Raw genomic sequence first — 27,132 nt, forward strand, 5'->3', positions numbered from 1 at the left:
AGCAGAGAGAGAGAGAGAGAGAGAGAGAGAGACGGTAACAAGCAGAGAGAGAGAGAGAGAGACGGTAACAAGCAGAGAGAGAGAGAGAGAGAGACGGTAACAAGCAGAGAGAGAGAGAGAGAGAGACGGTAACAAGCAGAGAGAGAGAGAGAGAGAGACGGTAACAAGCAGAGAGAGAGAGAGAGACGGTAACAAGCAGAGAGAGAGAGAGACGGTAACAAGCAGAGAGAGAGAGAGACGGTAACAAGCAGAGAGAGAGAGAGACGGTAACAAGCAGAGACAGAGAGAGAGAGACGGTAACAAGCAGAGACAGAGAGAGAGAGACGGTAACAAGCAGAGACAGAGAGAGACGGTAACAAGCAGAGACAGAGAGAGAGAGAGACGGTAACAAGCAGAGACAGAGAGAGAGAGAGACGGTAACAAGCAGAGACAGAGAGAGAGAGAGACGGTAACAAGCAGAGACAGAGAGAGAGAGAGACGGTAACAAGCAGAGACAGAGAGAGAGAGAGACGGTAACAAGCAGAGACAGAGAGAGAGAGAGACGGTAACAAGCAGAGACAGAGAGAGAGAGAGACGGTAACAAGCAGAGACAGAGAGAGAGAGAGACGGTAACAAGCAGAGACAGAGAGAGAGAGAGACGGTAACAAGCAGAGACAGAGAGAGAGAGAGACGGTAACAAGCAGAGACAGAGAGAGAGAGAGACGGTAACAAGCAGAGACAGAGAGAGAGAGAGACGGTAACAAGCAGAGACAGAGAGACAGAGACGGTAACAAGCAGAGAGAGAGAGACAGAGACGGTAACAAGCAGAGAGAGAGAGACAGAGACGGTAACAAGCAGAGAGAGAGAGACAGAGACGGTAACAAGCAGAGAGAGAGAGACAGAGACGGTAACAAGCAGAGAAAGAGAGAGAGAGAGACGGTAACAAGCAGAGAGAGAGAGAGAGAGAGACGGTAACAAGCAGAGAGAGAGAGAGAGAGAGAGACGGTAACAAGCAGAGAGAGAGAGAGAGAGAGACGGTAACAAGCAGAGAGAGAGAGAGAGAGACGGTAACAAGCAGAGAGAGAGAGAGAGAGAGACGGTAACAAGCAGAGAGAGAGAGAGAGAGAGACGGTAACAAGCAGAGAGAGAGAGAGAGAGAGACGGTAACAAGCAGAGAGAGAGAGAGAGAGACGGTAACAAGCAGAGAGAGAGAGAGAGAGAGACGGTAACAAGCAGAGAGAGAGAGAGAGAGAGACGGTAACAAGCAGAGAGAGAGAGAGAGAGAGACGGTAACAAGCAGAGAGAGAGAGAGAGAGAGACGGTAACAAGCAGAGAGAGAGAGAGAGAGACGGTAACAAGCAGAGAGAGAGAGAGAGAGAGACGGTAACAAGCAGAGAGAGAGAGAGAGAGAGACGGTAACAAGCAGAGAGAGAGAGAGAGAGAGACGGTAACAAGCAGAGAGAGAGAGAGAGAGAGACGGTAACAAGCAGAGAGAGAGAGAGAGAGACGGTAACAAGCAGAGAGAGAGAGAGAGAGACGGTAACAAGCAGAGAGAGAGAGAGAGACGGTAACAAGCAGAGAGAGAGAGAGAGACGGTAACAAGCAGAGAGAGAGAGAGAGACGGTAACAAGCAGAGAGAGAGAGAGAGACGGTAACAAGCAGAGAGAGAGAGAGAGAGACGGTAACAAGCAGAGAGAGAGAGAGAGAGACGGTAACAAGCAGAGAGAGAGAGAGAGAGACGTTAACAAGCAGAGAGAGAGAGAGAGACGTTACCAAGCAGAGAGAGAGAGAGAGAGACGTTACCAAGCAGAGAGAGAGAGAGAGAGACGTTAACAAGCAGAGAGAGAGAGAGAGACGTTAACAAGCAGAGAGAGAGAGAGACGTTAACAAGCAGAGAGAGAGAGAGACGTTAACAAGCAGAGAGAGAGAGAGACGTTAACAAGCAGAGAGAGAGAGAGACGTTAACAAGCAGAGAGAGAGAGAGACGTTAACAAGCAGAGAGAGAGAGAGACGTTAACAAGCAGAGAGAGAGAGAGACGTTAACAAGCAGAGAGAGAGAGAGACGTTAACAAGCAGAGAGAGAGAGAGACGTTAACAAGCAGAGAGAGAGAGAGACGTTAACAAGCAGAGAGAGAGAGAGACGTTAACAAGCAGAGAGAGAGAGAGACGTTAACAAGCAGAGAGAGAGAGAGACGTTAACAAGCAGAGAGAGAGAGAGACGTTAACAAGCAGAGAGAGAGAGAGACGTTAACAAGCAGAGAGAGAGAGACGTTAACAAGCAGAGAGAGAGAGAGACGTTAACAAGCAGAGAGAGAGAGAGACGTTAACAAGCAGAGAGAGAGAGAGACGTTAACAAGCAGAGAGAGAGAGAGACGTTAACAAGCAGAGAGAGAGAGAGACGTTAACAAGCAGAGAGAGAGAGAGACGTTAACAAGCAGAGAGAGAGAGAGACGTTAACAAGCAGAGAGAGAGAGAGACGTTAACAAGCAGAGAGAGAGAGAGACGTTAACAAGCAGAGAGAGAGAGAGACGTTAACAAGCAGAGAGAGAGAGAGACGTTAACAAGCAGAGAGAGAGAGAGACGTTAACAAGCAGAGAGAGAGAGAGACGTTAACAAGCAGAGAGAGAGAGAGACGTTAACAAGCAGAGAGAGAGAGAGACGTTAACAAGCAGAGAGAGAGAGAGAGACGTTAACAAGCAGAGAGAGAGAGAGAGACGTTAACAAGCAGAGAGAGAGAGAGAGACGTTAACAAGCAGAGAGAGAGAGAGAGACGTTAACAAGCAGAGAGAGAGAGAGACGTTAACAAGCAGAGAGAGAGAGAGACGTTAACAAGCAGAGAGAGAGAGAGAGACGTTAACAAGCAGAGAGAGAGAGAGAGACGTTAACAAGCAGAGAGAGAGAGAGAGACGTTAACAAGCAGAGAGAGAGAGAGAGACGTTAACAAGCAGAGAGAGAGAGAGAGACGTTAACAAGCAGAGAGAGAGAGAGACGTTAACAAGCAGAGAGAGAGAGACGTTAACAAGCAGAAAGAGAGAGACGTTAACAAGCAGAAAGAGAGAGACGTTAACAAGCAGAAAGAGAGAGACGTTAACAAGCAGAAAGAGAGAGACGTTAACAAGCAGAAAGAGAGAGACGTTAACAAGCAGAAAGAGAGAGACGTTAACAAGCAGAAAGAGAGAGACGTTAACAAGCAGAAAGAGAGAGACGTTAACAAGCAGAAAGAGAGAGACGTTAACAAGCAGAAAGAGAGAGACGTTAACAAGCAGAAAGAGAGAGACGTTAACAAGCAGAAAGAGAGAGACGTTAACAAGCAGAAAGAGAGAGACGTTAACAAGCAGAAAGAGAGAGACGTTAACAAGCAGAAAGAGAGAGACGTTAACAAGCAGAAAGAGAGAGACGTTAACAAGCAGAAAGAGAGAGACGTTAACAAGCAGAAAGAGAGAGACGTTAACAAGCAGAAAGAGAGAGACGTTAACAAGCAGAAAGAGAGAGACGTTAACAAGCAGAAAGAGAGAGACGTTAACAAGCAGAAAGAGAGAGACGTTAACAAGCAGAAAGAGAGAGACGTTAACAAGCAGAAAGAGAGAGACGTTAACAAGCAGAAAGAGAGAGACGTTAACAAGCAGAAAGAGAGAGACGTTAACAAGCAGAAAGAGAGAGACGTTAACAAGCAGAAAGAGAGAGACGTTAACAAGCAGAAAGAGAGAGAGAGACGTTAACAAGCAGAGAGACAGAGAGACGTTAACAAGCAGAGAGACAGAGAGACGTTAACAAGCAGAGAGAGAGAGAGACGTTAACAAGCAGAGAGAGAGAGAGACGTTAACAAGCAGAGAGAGAGAGAGACGTTAACAAGCAGAGAGAGAGAGACGTTAACAAGCAGAGAGAGAGAGAGAGACGTTAACAAGCAGAGAGAGAGAGAGACGGTAACAAGCAGAGAGAGAGAGAGACGGTAACAAGCAGAGAGAGAGAGAGACGGTAACAAGCAGAGAGAGAGAGAGACGGTAACAAGCAGAGAGAGAGAGAGACGGTAACAAGCAGAGAGAGAGAGAGACGGTAACAAGCAGAGAGAGACGGTAACAAGCAGAGAGAGACGGTAACAAGCAGAGAGAGAGAGACACGGTAACAAGCGGAGAGAGAGAGAGACACGGTAACAAGCAGAGAGAGAGAGAGACACGGTAACAAGCAGAGAGAGAGAGAGAGAGACGGTAACAAGCAGAGAGAGACGGTAACAAGCAGAGAGAGAGAGAGAGAGACACGGTAACAAGCAGAGAGAGAGTGAGAGACACGGTAACAAGCAGAGAGAGAGTGAGAGACACGGTAACAAGCAGAGAGAGAGAGAGAGAGAGACGGTAACAAGCAGAGAGAGACGGTAACAAGCAGAGAGAGAGAGAGAGAGACACGGTAACAAGCAGAGAGAGAGTGAGAGACACGGTAACAAGCAGAGAGAAGAGAGAGACACGGTAACAAGCAGAGAGAAGAGAGAGACACGGTAACAAGCAGAGAGAGAGAGAGAGAGACACGGTAACAAGCAGAGAGAGAGAGAGAGAGACACGGTAACAAGCAGAGAGAGAGAGAGAGAGACACGGTAACAAGCAGAGAGAGAGAGAGAGACACGGTAACAAGCAGAGAGAGAGAGAGACACGGTAACAAGCAGAGAGAGAGAGAGACACGGTAACAAGCAGAGAGAGAGAGAGACACGGTAACAAGCAGAGAGAGAGAGAGACACGGTAACAAGCAGAGAGAGAGAGAGAGACACGGTAACAAGCAGAGAGAGAGAGAGACACGGTAACAAGCAGAGAGAGAGAGAGAGAGAGACACGGTAACAAGCAGAGAGAGAGAGACGTTAACAAGCAGAAAGAGAGAGACGTTAACAAGCAGAAAGAGAGAGACGTTAACAAGCAGAAAGAGAGAGACGTTAACAAGCAGAAAGAGAGAGACGTTAACAAGCAGAAAGAGAGAGACGTTAACAAGCAGAAAGAGAGAGACGTTAACAAGCAGAAAGAGAGAGACGTTAACAAGCAGAAAGAGAGAGACGTTAACAAGCAGAAAGAGAGAGACGTTAACAAGCAGAAAGAGAGAGACGTTAACAAGCAGAAAGAGAGAGACGTTAACAAGCAGAAAGAGAGAGACGTTAACAAGCAGAAAGAGAGAGACGTTAACAAGCAGAAAGAGAGAGACGTTAACAAGCAGAAAGAGAGAGACGTTAACAAGCAGAAAGAGAGAGACGTTAACAAGCAGAAAAAAGAGAGACGTTAACAAGCAGAAAAGAGAGAGACGTTAACAAGCAGAAAAGAGAGAGACGTTAACAAGCAGAGAGAGAGAGACGTTAACAAGCAGAGAGAGAGAGAGACGTTAACAAGCAGAGAGAGAGAGAGACGTTAACAAGCAGAGAGAGAGAGAGACGTTAACAAGCAGAGAGAGAGAGAGACGTTAACAAGCAGAGAGAGAGAGAGACGTTAACAAGCAGAGAGAGAGAGAGACGTTAACAAGCAGAGAGAGAGAGACGGTAACAAGCAGAGAGAGAGAGAGACGGTAACAAGCAGAGAGAGAGAGAGACGGTAACAAGCAGAGAGAGAGAGAGACGGTAACAAGCAGAGAGAGAGAGAGACGGTAACAAGCAGAGAGAGAGAGAGACGGTAACAAGCAGAGAGAGAGAGAGACGGTAACAAGCAGAGAGAGAGAGAGACGGTAACAAGCAGAGAGAGAGAGAGAGAGAGACACGGTAACAAGCGGAGAGAGAGAGAGACACGGTAACAAGCAGAGAGAGAGAGAGACACGGTAACAAGCAGAGAGAGAGAGAGACACGGTAACAAGCAGAGAGAGAGAGAGACACGGTAACAAGCAAAGAGAGAGAGAGAGAGAGACGGTAACAAGCAGAGAGAGACGGTAACAAGCAGAGAGAGAGAGAGAGACACGGTAACAAGCAGAGAGAGAGTGAGAGACACGGTAACAAGCAGAGAGAGAGTGAGAGACACGGTAACAAGCAGAGAGAGAGAGAGAGAGAGACGGTAACAAGCAGAGAGAGACGGTAACAAGCAGAGAGAGACGGTAACAAGCAGAGAGAGAGAGAGAGAGACACGGTAACAAGCAGAGAGAGAGTGAGAGACATGGTAACAAGCAGAGAGAGAGTGAGAGACACGGTAACAAGCAGAGAGAGAGAGAGACACTGTAACAAGCAGAGAGAGAGAGAGAGACACGGTAACAAGCAGAGAGAGAGAGAGAGACACGGTAACAAGCAGAGAGAGAGAGAGACACGGTAACAAGCAGAGAGAGAGAGAGACACGGTAACAAGCAGAGAGAGAGAGAGAGAGAGAGACGGTAACAAGCAGAGAGAGAGAGAGAGAGAGACACGGTAACAAGCAGAAAGAGTGAGAGAGAGACACGGTAACAAGCAGAGAGAGAGAGAGAGAGACACGGTAACAAGCAGAGAGAGAGAGAGAGAGACACGGTAACAAGCAGAGAGAGAGAGAGAGAGACACGGTAACAAGCAGAGAGAGAGAGAGAGACACGGTAACAAGCAGAGAGAGAGAGAGAGAGACACGGTAACAAGCAGAGAGAGAGAGAGAGAGACACGGTAACAAGCAGAGAGAGAGAGAGAGAGACACGGTAACAAGCAGAGAGAGAGAGAGAGACACGGTAACAAGCAGAGAGAGAGAGAGAGACACGGTAACAAGCAAAGAGAGAGAGAGAGACACGGTAACAAGCAGAGAGAGAGAGAGAGAGACGGTAACAAGCAGAGAGAGAGAGAGAGAGAGACGGTAACAAGCAGAGAGAGAGAGAGAGACGGTAACAAGCAGAGAGAGAGAGAGACGGTAACAAGCAGAGAGAGAGAGAGACGGTAACAAGCAGAGAGAGAGAGAGACGGTAACAAGCAGAGAGAGAGAGAGACGGTAACAAGCAGAGAGAGAGAGAGACGGTAACAAGCAGAGAGAGAGAGAGACGGTAACAAGCAGAGAGAGAGAGAGACGGTAACAAGCAGAGAGAGAGAGAGAGAGACGGTAACAAGCAGAGAGAGAGAGAGAGAGAGACGGTAACAAGCAGAGAGAGAGAGAGAGAGAGACGGTAACAAGCAGAGAGAGAGAGACGGTAACAAGCAGAGAGAGAGAGACGGTAACAAGCAGAGAGAGAGAGACGGTAACAAGCAGAGAGAGAGAGAGAGACGGTAACAAGCAGAGAGAGAGAGAGACGGTAACAAGCAGAGAGAGAGAGAGACGGTAACAAGCAGAGAGAGAGAGAGAGAGACGGTAACAAGCAGAGAGAGAGAGAGAGACGGTAACAAGCAGAGAGAGAGAGAGAGAGACGGTAACAAGCAGAGAGAGAGAGAGAGAGACGGTAACAAGCAGAGAGAGAGAGAGAGAGACGGTAACAAGCAGAGAGAGAGAGAGAGAGACGGTAACAAGCAGAGAGAGAGAGAGAGAGACGGTAACAAGCAGAGAGAGAGAGAGAGAGACGGTAACAAGCAGAGAGAGAGAGAGAGAGACGGTAACAAGCAGAGAGAGAGAGAGAGAGACGGTAACAAGCAGAGAGAGAGAGAGACGGTAACAAGCAGAGAGAGAGAGAGACGGTAACAAGCAGAGAGAGAGAGAGACGGTAACAAGCAGAGAGAGAGAGAGAGAGACGGTAACAAGCAGAGAGAGAGAGAGAGAGACGGTAACAAGCAGAGAGAGAGAGAGAGAGAGACGGTAACAAGCAGAGAGAGAGAGAGAGAGAGACAGTAACAAGCAGAGAGAGAGACAGTAACAAGCAGAGAGAGAGACAGTAACAAGCAGAGAGAGAGAGAGAGAGAGACAGTAACAAGCAGAGAGAGAGACAGTAACAAGCAGAGAGAGAGACAGTAACAAGCAGAGAGACAGTAACAAGCAGAGAGAGAGACAGTAACAAGCAGAGAGAGAGACAGTAACAAGCAGAGAGAGAGACAGTAACAAGCAGAGAGAGAGACAGTAACAAGCAGAGAGAGAGACAGTAACAAGCAGAGAGAGAGACAGTAACAAGCAGAGAGAGAGACAGTAACAAGCAGAGAGAGAGACAGTAACAAGCAGAGAGAGAGACAGTAACAAGCAGAGAGAGAGAGAGAGAGACAGTAACAAGCAGAGAGAGAGAGAGAGAGACAGTAACAAGCAGAGAGAGAGAGAGAGAGACAGTAACAAGCAGAGAAAGACAGAGACAGATAATAATGAGCGGAGAGAGAGATAGTAATAAGCAAAGAGCAAGAGAACAGAGGCTTTAAAGGCTGTACCAAACCTAACCCCATAATGGATGAGTCAGATTTTCCAAGTCCTGGATGAAAGTGTGAGGCTATTTTGCTGTGACTGACTCAAACTAATAATACTCCAGCAGGATTTGGCTTCAGATAATAAATTGCAAAGAGCTATGCAAATGGATGTTGGTGAGGGGAGGGATGGGGTAATAATAGGAGCATAAAATAATTAGGTTAGCAATCAAAGGAGGCTGCCAATATGATTACTGACACACACACACACACACACACACACACGTGCATGTGTGTGCATCACAAAAAGCATAGCTTTAATATATAAAAGTAAAAAAATGTGTACACATGTTGATATATTTCTTTGTATAGTACTCATTAATTGAATAATTAACCGATCATGAATTTTGGTACACAGCTGTTTAGCATAAAGATTCTCAGTATGGGCTATATTAAGTTTTATGAAAAGACACTAAAATTGAATGGACGTCTTTTGTGAAAATTTAAATACGTCTTATCTTTGTGAATTTTTTTAATAGATATAAGGCAAATTTAATGCATTTTTAGGAAGCATAACATGGGCAGAAAATTTTTAAATTTAAATATATCAGATTTTTATATCAAATTTGATCCATAGTTATTAAATACTAATGAAGCAAGGTATTTATCTCCATCACACTGGAAGATTAAACAAAGGTAAAGAAAGTGAGGTTGGAAAGTCAGTGTCTCCAATAAGGAGAACTCTGGCCTGTAACAACATGTCTGAACAGCTCTTTCAGCATTCCCTGGTAGAGACGCCTCCGGCGATTAGCAATAAACTAACTTCTTTATAAAAAGAAAAGGCAAACTTAGAGTGTGGACCACTGCACAGGACCAACTTCATACAGGGATAAGAATGGTCAAAACTTGATTTTGATGCCAAGGTAAAAACCCCAGCAACAACAATGAAGCAAGATTCCTCCAATAACTTCTTAAGTCTCCTTAAGCTGAAGCCTTAAATTGGTACTTTTGCATAACGACCTGCTTTTCCATGAATGTTACCTCGGCATATCCCGGCAGCTTATGTAAACTACAGGAATATGGCGAAAACGCTCAGCTAACGAAAAATTAATTGACCACATAACATTTGAAATACACTGTATTTAGTTAATAAAAATTTCAGCAGATAACACTTAAACTGAAGTTCTAATTTTCCATTTCCTTTAGCCCTTCTCAACCCCCTTTGCCGTCTATGACTGCCTTTCTAGTCGATCGAAAATATTCCTAATAAAATAACCTCTCCCATAACCTAAGAAAAAAACAAATTGCAGAAAAATAATTCTTATAAAATATTCCTCTGTCCTCTTTAAGAAAAAAAAAATTGAAATCTAAAATAAAAATGCTTACATTAAAAAACTCACAAAAAACAATTTCATTTTCATTTGTTGCTACACATTTAAACAAATATTCATTTATGAACCTTACGCTAGGTTGAGGTTATATTTCTATTTATTGTATCTCCATTTTTCTAGCGTTTTAAAATTTAATCAGCATTCAGCATATTCCGGTGGTTTATGTAAACTGTCGGGATATGTCAACACAACACATCACGAAAATATGGGTACACAGAAGTAACCTTAAATTTTAGACAAATGCTAGAAACAAAGTCATGTAATGGATTCCAATCAAAATTGGAATAAGGATTCTAGACAAGGCTTAGAATCATTATATATTGGTTTTTAATCTTTGTAAGATAACATAAAAGTGGTACAAAATGGTTCTGTGGAAGAATTAATTTTCACCATTCCGGGACAGGAATTCTATTTTTAAATAAAAAAAAAAAATTAAAAAATGCAAGTAATTTCCTCCTTCATAAGGAAACTTATGTTCTTATGTACATAAAAAAATGTAAAAGAGTATACACTCCTTAACATCTGCACAGAATTTATTTTCCATGTACTTTTACAAAATCTCTTAAAGATTGTATTAGTCCATCCACGATGACTTGATATTCATTCATAAAAATGTAGATGCCTAAAAACGTAATATACAAAAGATAATTCTGTAATTGCTGGAGGAAAAAAAAATAGAAAACGAAATATAAAATAAAAGATCTTGCTAGCTATCAGTCATTTCATAAAGTTTTTTTTTTTTTTTTTTTTTACACACTGTAAAATGATATTTAATTCAGCCATTTTCTTTCTTGAATATATAATACACAAAAACATCTTCAAACTCTAGACACACAAAGATCACATCTTTATTAATAAACTAGCAGGGCTACTCGGCGTTGCCCAGGACAAATTAAAACTAGCTCTATTCATCTTTCAGCAACAATGCTTTTTTTCCTCCACCCGGCCAAATCCTATCTAGTTGGACACACAAACAACTCCTTCATATAATAGGTTCCTTGGGTAAGGAGTCTGCATTTTTTTTCTAAATTAGTACATAACACTGAAAAAAGATCCACCCTGACAAAATCTAGCATAGTTGACCACCAAAGAAGTATTTTTTTTTTTAATTTTAGACATTCATCTAGCATAAGTACTGATCAAGTACCAACTTTGTGAGTCTTTGTTTTGTCGTTTTTTTACTTTCAACTTGACATATAAACACACATGCAGACAACTTAAACTCTTGCTAGACACTGTCCTCGAGTGTCTAAAGTATCTCTGTAGAGGGTTTTGCCATCCTGGAATCAAGATACTTTTTCCCCCCACAAGTAAACCCTGATTAAATATTCAAAATTACATAGTATTCACTTCCCAGATAAGATCTCCTCGGTATAGATAATCCACACTGACTTTTACAAAGAATGGTGCACCTTCTCCAAGTAATGTTTCCTTAAGTAACAGCACGAAGCTGGATACTCCACCAGACTAGATGAATTCTTGTTCTAAGATCCAGTGATACCAAGAGATCACAAGAAATGTATCCTATAAACTATTTAAATGGTCGATTGTGGAGAGAAAAATTATCTATGTATCTCATAGAGATCAAGTGTTAACCCCGAGATCTTCAACTGAAGTAAAATGAAATAAAAAGAACAATTGTCCTTTATATAATAGAGACATGCATGTACACACACACTACCCATAAATATTAGGAGCTCTGCAGATGAACAGAGCTTTTATATTTTCAAATCATTGTTATGCTACAATGGCGAGGGATGGTATGGAGGGAGACCATATTTATATATTTATTCAGAGATACTGATTCCTGCTCAGCATAGACCTATTCCTGTAGTATGCCATCCAGCAGTGAAAGAGGTTAATATCATAAACTGCAATAGATGATTACACACGATAGGATGCTTAGAATTTAATATATTGACTGCGAGTTTACCCTTCTAAAGCATAAACAGCAGCTGCAGGTGCTTTTCTGAGAGAGAGAGAGAGAGAGAGGGGGGGATGTCTTAACATGCAAGTGTGTGTATTAAGGTATAAACAAAGCTTCTTTTAAGAATTTAATGTAGTTTGCATTAAGCATTGTTTAGCGTGTATATAAAGGATATTTATAGAATGCAATACAAGGCAGGGATGTAATGGATAGAAACAAATTAAGACATAATAGAATAAGCAATGACGATTCACCTTTATTAATCCAATATATCTATATATATAAAAATGTAATGTTCGTTCAACATCGATAAAACCATATTTTTACATTATCAATTTAATTGAAATTTTCAGAAAATCTGTAAAGTCAATGAATGTTTGCATGTTATTAAAATAATTTAACATTGCGAATTATAAAAATATTAATTAAAATATAAATATACTGGATACATCATTACACTTTAGGAAATTGCACTTTCCAATTTTGTCGTTTGCAATAACCATCGCACAAAGCACAGGGAACAATCTTTACAATTGTGGGGCTTATAATTACATACTGGCTGTTTTTTCACATGAACAATTTATGTTACGTATTCAAGAGTCACCAAACCAGAAAATCTCTATATCAGCTAAGAAAATGGAACAACAAAAACTGTACCCATATGAAATGGAAAATTAAACCTATAAGAAACGTGCTTTTTCTCATTTTGGGACTTTTTCCATTGCGCCAATGTGAGCCACAGCAGCGTGTGGAAGGGTACAGCTAGTATATGTATATTATTTCTTATATTTTATACTAGCATTGTTTTCTTACTTGTGTCAACATGGTCAGATGGAGTTTACACGTGTAACAAAGCGTTACGCTATCTTGGTAACATAGCGCATATAGGCGTTGAGAAAATCAGCAGCAGCCGTAGGATAGCTGGCTAGTGAAAATATTAGCAGCAGCAACCATTAAAGCACATATGCAAATTGGCAAGTGTGCATGCGCTGACATTACAGGAAGAAGGACAGAAAAAGAAAATAGGACAGCATATGGCCAAGCAAGAGAAGCTAGTTACGTGCTGAGCAAGATGGATGCGTAAAGTTGAGGGTGAGAAAGCACTGGCTAACGGCCAGTGTGAGTTGGGGAGGACAGTCTCTTAAAAAGCACATTATGCGGCACAGTGTTGTAAAACATGTATGCGAAAAGACTTATTTGAAAAATAATAAAATGTTCTATTTTGGAAGAACCACATATAAATGCATTTCATTTTTCATTTGCACTAAAAAAAAAAAAAAAAAAAAAAAAAAAAAATGCCGGGTCAGATTTTTATTCTTTTCCTTATTTGTTTGTGCTTTTATGTGTGGGTCTGAGAGGTTTGAAATACAACAACAGTTAAAAGTAAGACGCGTTACAGTTGTACAAGGGAAATTTTCACAAAACAAACATTAAAAATAAGAGTTATCCTCCTTGTTGATTTTGATCAAGTTTTTCGGTCATAATTAATAAAGGTTTCCATATTACCAGTTGTCTAGGTGAGACTATATAATTCTTGAAACTGTAGGGAAGTTATTATAGTGTTAATAGCAGGTTACAAAAAACAAAACCTGAATTGTCAGAATCAAAGTTTTATGTCAGCTTAAATGCTATTCAAATCCAACTTTAAAACTCACACGATCTATATAATGTAAAGAAAAAGTTTCAATAAAATCCGCCAAAAATGTAAATTTTCTTAATAGCCTAGCATCATATTCTGCACCACATCTAGTATCTTTCAGAGTCATCAGCATAAACTGTGCAAGTTTTACAGTATAACTATTTCAATAAATGCACTGACCTTTGATCTTCATATTTCCGTTACTTACACATGGCATAAGACTTGTTTTTATATTTTCCAAGTTGTCTCAACGATACAGTATTATTAACACAAAAATACACACACACACACATATATATATATATATATATATATGAGGGATGTTCCAAAAGTAATGCCCCCTATATGAATGAATCAGAGGGAATTGCAAATAGCTTTATTACGATGACTAAACTTGTGCATTCATAACCTGAAAGCTTTATCTCTGTTGAAGATATTGACGGTGTAAGATTCTAAGAAATCAACCAGTGTCATGGACGTGCGTCAGAAGCAGAGATGCATTGCTGAATTCCTCCATGCAAAAAAAAAAAAAAATTTTTTTTTTTAATAAATTAAACCACTTAACATTCACCGGAGCCTGTTGAACATTTACGTAAGCTAATGCAGTTTGTCAGATGTGTTAGACAAGGCATGCTCCAAACTTTAATGACCGAGGCATAAAGAGCCTGGCAAAAGTGCATTGAGAATGGTGGTAACTATGCAGAAAAATAAATCCTGGAGCACAAAAGTTCACTTATTTAATTGGTACCAGTCCTGCCTTAATAACACCTTAACATTTTAGTTATTTTTGGCCAATTATTCCTCAGGTTGTTAACCACGAGGGGATAGGAATGCTGAAACTTCAACTGTATCTCCAGCAATTACTGCCTTCCATAGTTTCTGTCATTTTGGTCAACCAATACCAGCTTCGGGTAGGATTGAAAACCGCTATCTTCAGATAATGTTCACCTGGAACTATAGAGATTCAACATCTTTATACACTGCACCATGGACCCTGAAGGCTGATTAAGATCGAATTTTTTGGTCTTATAAATCCAAGTTTTTGTTATTTGATCTTCCATTGTCGGGTACGTACCGAATGGTATATATTATTTAATTATTGGAATTCTTTTGAAATGAGTGATTTGTATATTTTTTATTTATTTATTATCCTCATCTTTTTATAGTTGTTTCAGAGGAATAGTTGGCCAAAACATCGTGAGACAACTATAAAATGATGAGAATAATAGTCTGCAAATAAATAAAACAAATCACTCATCTCAAAAGAATTCCAATGACATTATTTTTTTTATTTTATTTTTTTACAAATTAGTCCACCGGACAAATTATTCCTCGTAATTTAATAATCAATAGAGGATTGATTCTATTATAATACATATACAATCCGCATAAATTAAAATATCATGTTTAAGCATATTGTATGAACTGGCAATGTGGGGCGTCCAGCTAGTGTGCGTGTGTGTATGTATATATATATATATATATATGAAAGCCTGTCAATTTTTTTTTTCAAAAACGTACATTTAAAATGAATAACTCATGTTGGCAGGATTTGTGGAGGATGGGATTGGTAAATAAAGTTTTTAAGGATATAATTATTTTTCTCAATTTTTTTTATGCTCTTTAAATTGCACAATATTTGCCTCATACCAAATTTAACACAGCTCTTGGGTAAGTTGGAACTCGAATTCCTTCCATTAATGGACAGAGAAAGAAACAAGGTTAATTTCTGAGTACTTTAAGAAAATTAAAAAAAAATAATTTTTTAATGGCAAATTTTATTTCAAGAAAAATAATTCTTCCAAAATAATGTCAGATTTAGAAACTACTTCATAAATTACATTGAAAGCCTCTAGTATAAATATTGTTTTTGTTTTTTTGCTTGTTTGTTTTAATTAAAAAAATAAATAAATCAGGCAATTATTTGGCTTCTACTGATTTATTAAAATATTAAATATTTTCTAATAGGCACAAAAAAAAAAAAATAGAAAAGGGTTGCTGCTGCTGCTTCTACCTTATGATGTCATTCCTGCATGATGCACAAAGAAGCATCACGTGTGTCTGAGGCTTCATCTGAAGCAGAGGCTGACACGTTTAACTTTCAGACAGACTCACAGACAGGGAACCGTCGAAATCAATATGTCAGTCTGAACTGCTGCTGTGGTGTATATTGACCGAGGAGGCAGTTGAACACTGAACAGCTACAGAGTCATTTTCAAGCCTACTCTCAAGCTCTGTATTGGAGAAAAGGCAAGAAAAGAAAAAAAAAATGGGGCAAAGGCTGTTGAAATGCAAGTGGAACTGTCTAAGAACACTTCCGACACTTCAGTCAATCCCCTTCCCCTCCCATCATTAGAAATGACATTTTTAGAAAAAAAAAATGTTTAAAAACTGATTTGTGTTAATCTCTGATTGCTAAAAATATTCAATATAAAACTATATCCATCTCATATACAATACATCCAAGCAGAAACGTGAAAATTTCATGAAAGCTTTCTTAATCAAAATTATTTGAACTTTTCAAATAAAGGAATATGGAATGCAAGATGAAAGTGTTATTTTAAAAATGTAAATCAGCTATATCCACTTGGCATTGCCTGTGATGCAATGAAGTCATCTTAATTTTTAATTGTTTACGTACTTTTAAACTAAAAGGTAGGCAACTATTCTTAAATCAAAAATAAATTACTCCCCTCCCCCATGCTGATTTTTATTTTTTAGTTATTATTTAAATGGAACAAATACATTGACGAAATTGCCAAGGCTGCTGCAAAGAAGGTGGGCTATCTCTACCATGCTAAGAAAATCACTCACACCAGAGAGTAAGCCTATGCCTTCACAAAGCCATAATTCGCTCATGCATGGACATTGTTGCCATATTTGGACTGGTGCATCTGCACTAATCTCACTCTTAAAGTCTTAAAAGTCTCAAATCTAATAGGATCCACACTAGCTAAGCTCCAGTCGCTGTCTAATTGCCATAATATTGCATGCCTGTGCTTGTTTTACAAGTACTTTAATGGAATGTGTTCTGATGAACTTTTTGCACTAGTATCCCCTTGACGTACATACTGACTAAACAAGCAGTAAAATCTCATCCTCAACTGTTGAAGTCACTAAATGACGAAAAGTGTTCTACTCTAAGTATCTTCCCTCTGATAGCTAGACTTTGGAATTACCTCCTTGTTTCCTTGACTCTACTAACCTGCAGAAGTTTAAATATAATGTGAATAGACCTCTCACTGCTCAACTCCCTATGATTTCCTGTGAGACATGGTTCCAAATAATAGCTATTTACGTTCTAAGTGGCAATATGCTTTGCTTGGGATTTAAAAAAGTTTCATATTAGCAGTTGTCTGAACAAGTATTTCTTTTTCTAATAAATTACAAAGTGTTAATATATTGCCACATAACACGGTACAATAATAACAAATGAAAATTTGTCAGAAGCAAAGTTTGATTTGTCCTCTGAAATGTTATTTTTGAGAAGATCTTAGGGCTTGCTTTTATTCTATGCCTGAAATGGAAGGCTTACATCAAATCTGTTGTACAGTCACTGGGAAAATGGTTTGACCATTCTATTGCTACAGAAGGTATTTCATTCTTGATGCAATCTTCTCCGTATAGAAAAGTCAACATGGAATACCATCTGGAGAGATTTGTTCAGAGCACTCTCTCCTACTTTGACAGAGTAGAAAACCGACTTTGAAATTTAGTGAGGGGTGAGCTCTTCTCCCTACAGCCTCTTTCCTCACAGAAAAGATGCTGTTAATATATATTTTATTATTATCATAGTAGGTGTTCCTATTTACAACGCCTCCCCACGGGACAGAGTTAGACACCAGGGTTGTTTTTTTAATGTGGAGAAAAGGAACAAAAATAAAAATTGTCTCAATCATGAAGGATTTCTCATCCACTGAGAGAACAAGAAATTGAAGTGCACCATCTGAAGAACAGATACTACACTTTGATCTTGGCCCGAAGGCTGAAAGGAGCGGGTTTGACTGAGCTTTTGGTTTTGAGAAATATGGTCTCCATATTTTCCAGACCTTATTCCAATCGATGTTATTGTGAGGTCAATACTTTGAAATAGAATTGTTAAAATATTCATAACTTGACAATCTAAAGACCTAAATGATCAGATGGACGAAACCTGGGTATCTCCAATGAACACTAAAGTGTAGTCATTAAATAAAATTATATAAGTAATAAATTTGGTTTATCCTAACACTTTACTGCAGTTTTGTGGTACATCTGATCAGAATTATTTTAATAAAATTCTTAGTCTCTATAAACTTAAATACAAGAGATAGATTTCCACATTATATACATTTAGAAGTAAAGATGGATAGTTTTATGGAAAAACTAGAGTTTTCAGGTTTCATTTGTACACAGGAAACCAAAACCATGTGGCATATAAGCGCTCCAGTTCGTCACATTTGGAGAGGGGTGCTTGTGTTCGACTTATGGTTCTCATGGAGAGACATAAAATCAGAGTGTTATTGCATTAATGGCAGTGTGATGACACTATTTCGAAATGTCAGCACACATCAGAGAGCCAAGCTGTTTATAAAAATCACTGGTAGCATCAAAAGCAATCGGGATTGACGGATGCATTGGATGACACAAAAGTCAAATCAACTTGGCCAACATCAGGACCTGTAAATCTAATAATGTTTTCGTTTGGTATTAATGTTTCTCTCTCATAGTAATGAGAGAAGATGAACAGTTGGAATTTCGATGATGGTAGTTGTTTGAGGCTCAGCTCTGGAAATTATAAAGTTTTACATATTTCTTCAAAATTTATTTTTATAAAAATGTGCTGCCCCCCCCCCTTTTTAGACAAGTATTCAATTTCAGCAAAACGGTTTCCTCAGCTCATAATTCTCCGGAAAGAATTAATGACAATGAAAACCTTGACCAAAAACCTGTCAAGCCTACAGGCAGCATGCTAGTATAAATATTTAATGACTTTTTTTTTTTTTTTAATTTGAATAGGAAATAATAAATCTTGAATAGCACAGAATATTTTCAAATTATAAAAACAGAAGAAGCTTATAATATCACCGAAAATGTCATTTGTTTTAATTCAATTTAAAATTGTAATAGCCAGAAGCCTTATGTATATTTCTTTAAAAGAAAAGAGGCAGATGAAAATAAATTAACAGATGTTACAAATTTATTTCAATCTTGCAACCGGAAATGAAATCAGCACCATATTTATACACACATTACATTTTAAACAGCAATCGTTAAATAGACTGGTAGCTCACAAATAAAAGAAAACCGTTTGTATGTTAAAAAGTCAGGGATCAGTTTGGTGTATTTATATTGTAAACAGAATCCTCCATCAAAAATAGAACATATATATATATATATATATATATATATAAAAGGCAAAATGTGTTAGTGTGTGTGTGTGTGTGCACATTTTGTGTATGTCTGCCAAAGGATTTCTTGGGGGGAGGGATGATTGGGGGATGCCGCTGTTTCTTAGAATTTTTTATATACTACCTAGATTATAATATGTAGGATTCATGAAACGCGGTCATGTGTATTTTAATTTACATGCTATTTTCGCGATTTTTAAAAATTCTCTGCATATTTGTTTGGCTTTTCCGTATATAAGTGAAACTGAATCTGGAGACAACGAAACTCTGAGGCACTTGAAAAGCAATTAGCTTTGATCAGTGCGGGAGAAGCCCCTTATATCAGACAATTGCTATTCATTTGGACACTCCCTTTTTATGGAGAGCTGGTTTTTCTCTACATCTTGAGGGGAAACAAACTGACTTGCAGCTAAAGTTAAGTCGCATGATGTTTTACCTCATTAAATTCACGCACCTATCACTTAACTTTTTAATCGTTAAATTAGAACTCTTTTTCACTCTTGTCCCCTCATGGCCGAGCGGTAAGATGTTAGGTTTTTTCACACTTTCTTTTCCACCTTCACTTCAAGGCTTCGGGTGCGAACCTACCAAAACTTTTCTTTTACACCGACAAACCCCGGGGCAATGTCGTGCACTCATGCTAGTTAATATATAAAAAAAGATTGAGAGTTTAACAGGATTCTTTTTATTTAATGAATATAACATGTTCGTTTTCAAATTTATTGTAAACAAGTTCTTGTTGCACCGTCCTCTTATAATTAAACCCTACCCAAGTTCTTTAATTACTGATCATCATGGTGTTGTCTCACCATTTAATTAACACCTATTAGCGCTTATCCTCGAGTGGCCTCTGGATCTGAATAAGTGGTGACTTTCAAGTAAAAAAATAAAATAAAATAAATTTTTTTAGATTAAGATTTTATTTCTTTTTGTTTTGTTACCCACCTTCTCTGCTCTTTTTTTTTTTGTTTTTTTTATTTTTTTTTTTACAAGGGAGTCACCACTTATCAAGGCCCAGAGGCCACTCGAGGATAAGGGTTAATAGGTATACATTAGTCATTGTGATTTTAGCATAGTAAACAGTGGGAATTTTGTAACTTGGATTACTTAGGGGGACGATTCAATTAGAACTTGTTCACATTGGACTTTTTCTTTTTTTTTTTTTTTTTTCATAGGTATCAACTCATTATCAAGGCCAAGAGGCCACTCAAGGATAAGGGTTAAAGAGTGTACAGTAGAAATTGGACAATATAATAATCATTAGTAATAAAAATTTGTTAAATTTGATAACTTATATGGAACGGCTCATCAAGAACTTATTTACGTTAGACTTGAACACAACCATATTGTAGTCAGCTGGAAAGCAGGAAAACGGAAGACAATTCCACAGGCGTGCAGTTCTAATAAAAAAGCTTTGTTCATGGAATCTACGTTTAGGTTTAGGCACAGATAAAGAGTGGGGGGAATTATTGATAGTGTTTACAGCTAGACGAGTGTTTCTTGTGAAAGTTTTGCGAGGGGGGACCATAGATTGAAGCTCAGTCGAACACTTTCCATGAAAATAACGATACATCAGAGACAAACTCGCAACATCTCTTCTGTGAGATAGAGGTTGCAAGGAAGAGAAAAGGACATCTCCTACGAGGCTACAAAGTCTATTTTGAACTCTATCAAGGCAGGACAAGTCCTTTCTAGCAGCTCCTGCCCAGATGTGGCAACAGTATTCCATCCTTGGACGTACCTGGCTCTTATATAGATCTTATACCTAGGAGTTGTAATTTTTAGAGAACTATAGTAGAAGTTATATAATTTTCTATTTTACAAGTGTTCAAATATGAATGTATTATTTAATACGAAAATAGTGATTTAAAGATTTATTAGTAGGTTATGTATTGTCGTTTATTAGGTTGGTGCAAAAATGTTTTTATCATTATATATATATATAAATAAAATATCAAAAAACATTATTTTTGCACCAACCTAATAATAGTATTACCCGTGATTGGTTCAGCTAGATTCTTGCCAGACTTGTACCATGAACCATAGCAGCCTATGCATGATTGTTCTTAGCAAAATCGCACAATATGGCTAACTAATTGTGAATGCACCAAAGAAGATCAACCACCTGTGGACCAGAGTGTTTGTCAAGTCCTCAAAGATCCTGTTCATCAATATGCTTGCACCACCCGGATAGTGTGTGTGTGTGGGGGGGGGGGATTACATTGCAAATTGCTCTCTGGAAAATGTTGCCTATAGTTTATAATTTTGAATGCTGAATTTTTTTTGTGGATATGTAAATGCATTATAGACATGTTTACCGATGATCAATTAAATATTTTGTTTTGTCATAATAATAGTTACAGATCTTGCATAAAAAAATTTTGATCAACACATTTGGTTTAACATGTTTTATATGCTGCCAGGTGTTGGATGAAATATAAAAAATGAAATGAAACTGCGACACTAACCCTAAGCCAAGTTTAACTGGCTTTTTCTGAAGGAGGAAGTTTCACAGAAGTATGAAATTCACAAACGGTCCCCAGTCGCATGTATATCCCCATTAGAGGTCATCCATCTGGTATTCCCAAAATAGTCACCCACCTGATAGTGGCCAGGCTCAATATTGCTTAACTTCAGCCATCTAACAAGAACTGGTGTGTCAATGTGAATATACCATTATCACAATTGTTTTACATCAGGGCCATGGACGCGTGTACAATAATAGCAGCATCTTAGATATGCAAATGAGCTAGCTTGCGAGGTGACGTCACAGTGGAGGAAGAAAATGAAAAGAAAAGCAGAGAAAAAAGAGGAACTACGTGGGCAGCGAGAACTTGAAAAGACGAGTCAGTGTGAGAGGAACTTTTAAGGCAAGAAGCAATCCGAACTTTGAACAAAAAATGATCGGACGACCGTATGTCATAGGGCAAACTGCAAACAGAGTAAAGAAAAAGATTTTTTAAAACTCGTGTGGTGGGATAGTGAAGCAAAAACTAACTAGTGTGAGAGATTTGAAATCCTCATGACAACAAGACAAGCAGACATATCATTGCAGGAAAAAGAGAAGCAGGTGTTCAATATGGGAGAGTTCTGTCAACTACATGGCGAACTAAGAGATTATTAAAACAAGATGCAATGCAGTGTTTGGTAAGTACCGTTAATAAATGTGTTTTATTTCAACTAAAAAAAAAAAAAAAATGCCGAATTGAATTTCCTGTTTTGTTACTTTGCGACTGTCTGCATACAATATGTGGAACCAAGTGAAAAGTTAATGGCCACATTACACATCTACCTCAAAAACTCATCCACACTTTTTTATGCTACTAAATCAACTGTTCAGATTTTAGGTCATCAGATCTAAATGTGTCAATCAATTGTAACATTCTTATATTATCTCTCCAGATATTTTCAAATTTCCTTAACCAAGTTTAACTTTTACACATTATCATACTGTGTACACATGCTTGACAAACTCTTTCCTCAATTGACAGTGATAATGCTCTGCTGGTTAGTAATGGCAAAAGTTTCTGGAAATTACTCCATTCACTTCTAATTTGCTATTACACCAGCATCTGTTCCACTCTGCACTACAATATTATAACCATAGTAACAAAACCTTAACAGCCTCATCATCCAAATATACTTTCTCCACATACGAGTTCTCATTCATCTTCATTGGCTCTGTTGTGGACCAGTCTGGAAGGAAGACAACTCAGCATTTAGGGGAAACAAAATATATTGAAAAGACAAAGAGAGTGGGTACGTGTTAGCATAACACAGAGGCATATTCTCCGGTCTTTATAGTAAAGCGGAAGAGTTTGTTGTTATCCGTAAGGTGAGTATCACAAATTTCTCACTAACAATAATTCCATTGTTTACAAGTATCACAAAAAAAAAAAAAAAAAAAAAAAAGTCGTTCTCAACACTTTCCAAAAACTGAGCATAGACTTTTCTTTTTGGGGGGCTTTCTAACACTATAACCACTAACCATTTTAAAACATTCACTTTCAGACCTTTACTTTCTATAGTATTTTTCAAGTCTTAGATCTTTCATCGTTTCACAGGCAAGCACTAAATCAGCATTTTTTTTCTGGACAATCTGTACAAGACTTCCTGATTTAATCTCATTATAACAGTAAATCCGTCACTAAATGTAATAAAATATATGGCTATGTTATTAGTGTTAGGATGATTAATTGGAATCTGAATTTTGGGACATTGAAACCGGAAAATTTTGAGCCTCATTCCTGATTCCAAAGACAATTCTCTTAATATTTTTTTGTTTAACACTTAATTTCCCATTGCTATTTACTAATGATAATGTTAAAAAACAGACAAAAAAAAAAAAAAACTGTATATCCTAACAAATTTGATAAAAAATAAATTAAATAAAATAAAATGGAAGAAATGACACGGTAAAAATGGCACAGGTAACATAGCACAAATAGATAAATAGGAAAACATGTTAGACATGAAAAATGTAAAAGAAAATCTCACAATGAGTTTAGCAAATCACTTTTTCAATCAATTAAAAGGAAATGATTAGAGAAAGAATAGTTGTAATGTATGCCCCCCCCCCATCCTCCTCAGTGTACTTTTACTTTTGCAAAAATATATGCACATATTACACTGGTTCTTATGATAAAGAGATAACTTTATAATTAAATATTTGGAAATTTTACAAAAATCAGAATCAGTAATTGTATTGGAATCAGGGAAAATGTTGAAATCACTGGTTGCTATATATATATATATATATATATATATTATATATAAAATGGGCGGAAGTCTCTCGAGAGTTCTTTCAGCTATCATCTCATCAGGAGAAAATCGATAGCGTAAAAATAATACTATGTCGAAAGTAAAGAGCTCTGATGGGGAATTATTCAATGTGCCAAAAATTACGGGGACACTAAAATAAAGTTTATTAACGTTTAAAAAAACAATTAAAATAATGGCACAACGAGGGAGGGAAAAAAACAACAAAAAAAAAAGGGAAAAAAGATTCATAGTTCTCCAAAGAGAAACAATGTGTTAGATGTTTCTTTCTGCCGGTACAAAGAAGGTTTCTGCACCGCAATAGAGAGACTCCAAAATCTTTAAATGGTTTCTGGAGTCCGCTCTATGTAGCACCTCGAACCATTCAATTTTATATCTATCGGCACAGCACGGGTTGTCAACCAAATGCTGGCCAATAGCAGAGTCCAAGGCTGCAGAAGGAGGGAGACTACCAGACCCCATCCTCCCTTGTCTGATCTTCGATGGAACATGCTGGTTTATATGAGTCAAAAGATGCAAGGATGTTCGCCTAACATAACCAGCATCGCACTGGCATTTAAATTGATATATAATATTGCTATTTTGGATGTAAGGCAAACTATCCTTGCGAAAAGAAGGAAATGCAGGTCTCGTAGTATATACCAAACGCAAGGACACAGAATAAAAGTCATAAATACTTCTGCGAATCTGTTTGGAAAGTCTGTTACTCTTTTCCCCAATCCACGGTAATTTTAAATAAACCGGGCATTTCAAAGGTCCAAACTTTTTAGGGGATTTAAAATCCGCAATCTTTTTGAAAATACAGTCATCAATAAGGTCAACAGGATAACCATTATTGATGAATATTTCCCTGATCTTATCGAGTTCAGTGTCCAATCTGTTCGGTGAACAAATCATCAGGGCTCTATGTACCAAAGTATTAATTAAGTCGACCCTACATGATTTTGGTACAAAAGACAACCAGTTCACATATAGGCCAGTAAATGTCGGCTTCCTATAAATTGTAGTGAGAAAGCCCCGCCTTGGACGTTCGACAAGAACATCTAAGAAGGGAAGCGAATTGTCCTTCTCACTTTCCATAGTGAACTTTAGAGCTCCATGCAAAGAATTCAACCTATCAAAAAATATCGACGCTTCACTTTGTTATGGAAAAACAGCAAAAGTGTCATCAACATATCTAAAATATGCAGTGGGTTTTGTTATAAAATTAAACAAAACGGATTCATTGTACCCGACGAAAATATCCGCCAAAGTTGGGGACAACGGACTCCCCATTGAAAACCCATCAACCTGACAGTACATAATTTCACAAAAACTAAACTCCACACATTTTGTGCACATTAAAATGAGTTCAATAAGAATCTCTTTAGAAAAACGTGGAGCAGTCAGGCGACCATCGTAAAGCGCGTCGGTACATATACGTATAGTCTCATCTAACGGTATTTTCGTAAAGAGACTAGAGACATCAAATGAGCACATAAAAGACGTCTCTGCATTAGAATCCAACCCACGTACATAAACAAACTGAAAAGAATCAGGGATACAGTGCGTGGTATAACTCGCGCACAGGTGGCAGAATTTCCACAAGTCACTGACCCAAAGAATGTTGTGCCGAACCAACCATTGATAAAATAGGTCTCAGTGGAACACCTTGCTTGTGTATTTTATTTAAATGCCAGTGCAATGCTGGTTATGTTTGGTGAACATCCTTGCATCTTTTGACTCATATAAACCAGCATGTTCCATCGAAGATCAGACAAGGGAGGATGGGGTCTGGTAGTCTCCCTCCTTCTGCAGCCTTGGACTCTGCTATTGGCCAGCATTTGGTTGACAACCCGTGCTGTGCCGATAGATATAAAATTGAATGGTTCGAGGTGCTACATAGAGCGGACTCCAGAAACCATTTAAAGATTTTGGAGTCTGCCTCTATTGCGGTGCGGAAACCTTTGTGCCAACAGAAAGAAACATCTAACACATTGTTTCTCTTTGGGGAACTGGGAATCTTTTCTCCAGTTTTTTTTTTTTTGTTGTTTCCCCTCCCCCCTCGTTGTGCCATTATTTTAATCGTTTTTTTAAACGTTAATAAACTTTATTTTAGTGTCCCCGTAATTTTTGGCACATTGAATAATTCCCCATCAGAGCTCTTTACTTTCGACATAGTATTATTTTTACACTATCGATTTTCTCCTGATGAGATGATAGCTGAAAGAGCTCTCGAGAGACTTCCGCCCATTATATTTAAAACTTTATTTAAATTCTGTACCTCTACACATTTATTTAAATATATATAGGTGTTTGCCAAGAGATAACAAGCACTAGCACACAGTCCAACCCCTCCTCAACACAGAGCTGTGACAAAGAGATCATGTCAATCAAAGCTATGCCATCAAAAGTTTCTGACAGGTCGCTCCAAGGTAGATTGATCTAACATCCAGTGGTAGTAGAGCCACAGCTCAACTAAACTGATATCCAAAAGCATTTGCATCGGTATCAGAAAATTTCTAATAGGGTTTGCCAATGCATCTGGACAATCTACAGTGGTTGCCCGAAATACAGAAGGAGTATAACAACATTGTATTGGCCTATGTGAAACTGCAGCTCAATGCCTACAGATAACCTTCCCTCAATGAATGAAGATAAAAAATGAGCTCGAAATCTACAAGAAGGACTGATTAAAAGCATTTATTTGAACTGTAATATAAAAGAAAAGATTTGGAACTGTAATATTATAAAAGAAAAGATGATAACCTTCCTAAATGATTTGAAGCAACTGCTGATCCCAGGTGATTTTAGTGTTAAGGGCAACTCGAAATCCTTCCAGAACATGAAATGCTCCAAATCTGCAAGAAAGACTGATTAAAAGCAGCCGATATCAACATCTACCTGCTGAATCCAGGTCAAACTCAACAGCATCAGGGAGATGATGGTGGCTCAGTGGTTAATAACTGACTGATAACCTGCTTGTGCCAAGTTCGAATCCAGGTAGTTTCACAAAAACACTTTTACTTGGGGACGTTGGCAACTGTCACATCGTCCCTCTCGTAAATACACAATATCCTTCTAGAAAGAATTAACGGAAAGATATTGGAGAAACACATGCTAACAAAATCATCATAAATGATGCTCATCAACAACAGAACCAGTGTACTCCCCCTCCCCATCCAAGTGACATTAATTATAAAAATGTTAGGTATATTGGGAAGCAATGAAAAAAAATATGCCATCACTTTTGATAGAATAGCTACACATGTAGTTTTGTTAGTGTATATATAGGTTAAAAAATAAAGTTTATTAGTTTATAAATTTGATTTAGTTATTCCCATCTATGGAACACATTACAAGAGAACTGTTTCCCTGCAAACTACAATATGTTAGTCCTCAAATCCAATGTCAACAAATCTACAGTAATCAAACTTTGTTCTTTCCATTCCTCATTTGTCCTCATCCAACTAACAATCTATTCACCTTGTTAACTCTTATCCTCGAGTGGCTTTGGACCTTGATAGAAGGTTACTTATTGATAAAAACAAAATGTAATCAAAGCAGTGACTCATTTTATCTAATAATATCAAACATTTCAAAATAAAAGTGTATAAAATACAAAAAATAAATAGAAATAATTTAAATCTTTAAATAAATTCTAAATATTGAAACATTTTCAAGTTGTTTTATTCTTGGCAACCCTCTTGTCCACTCTAGCTAAATTCATGAGGTTTTAATTACAAACATTTTAACATGATCTTTTAATTATAAAAAAAAAAAAAAATTGAACTAGATTCAAAACTTAGTTTATTTCTAAATAAGTAACATTAGACTAA

General features: G+C 38.2%; 2 protein-coding genes across 2 annotated transcripts in view; one reads left to right on the forward strand and one right to left on the reverse strand.

The window, feature by feature from the left end:
* Positions 1–27,132, reverse strand: part of LOC145296768 (RB1-inducible coiled-coil protein 1-like) — a 285,724-nt gene that overhangs the window by 157,616 nt on the left and 100,976 nt on the right. The gene's annotated exons all lie outside the window — the stretch shown is intronic.
* On the forward strand, positions 1,736–2,306 carry LOC145297010 (uncharacterized; the record flags this gene model as incomplete). The annotated part of the gene is made up of 2 exons (XM_080143232.1): positions 1,736–1,804; positions 2,217–2,306. Coding segments are annotated over 2 exons (159 nt in total), but the record flags the coding sequence as incomplete, so codon positions are not given.

This window comes from Euprymna scolopes, chromosome 17, assembly GCF_053919585.1.
Source record: "Euprymna scolopes isolate OS-2025 chromosome 17, ASM5391958v1, whole genome shotgun sequence".
NCBI classification, from domain to species: Eukaryota; Metazoa; Mollusca; class Cephalopoda; order Sepiida; family Sepiolidae; genus Euprymna; species Euprymna scolopes.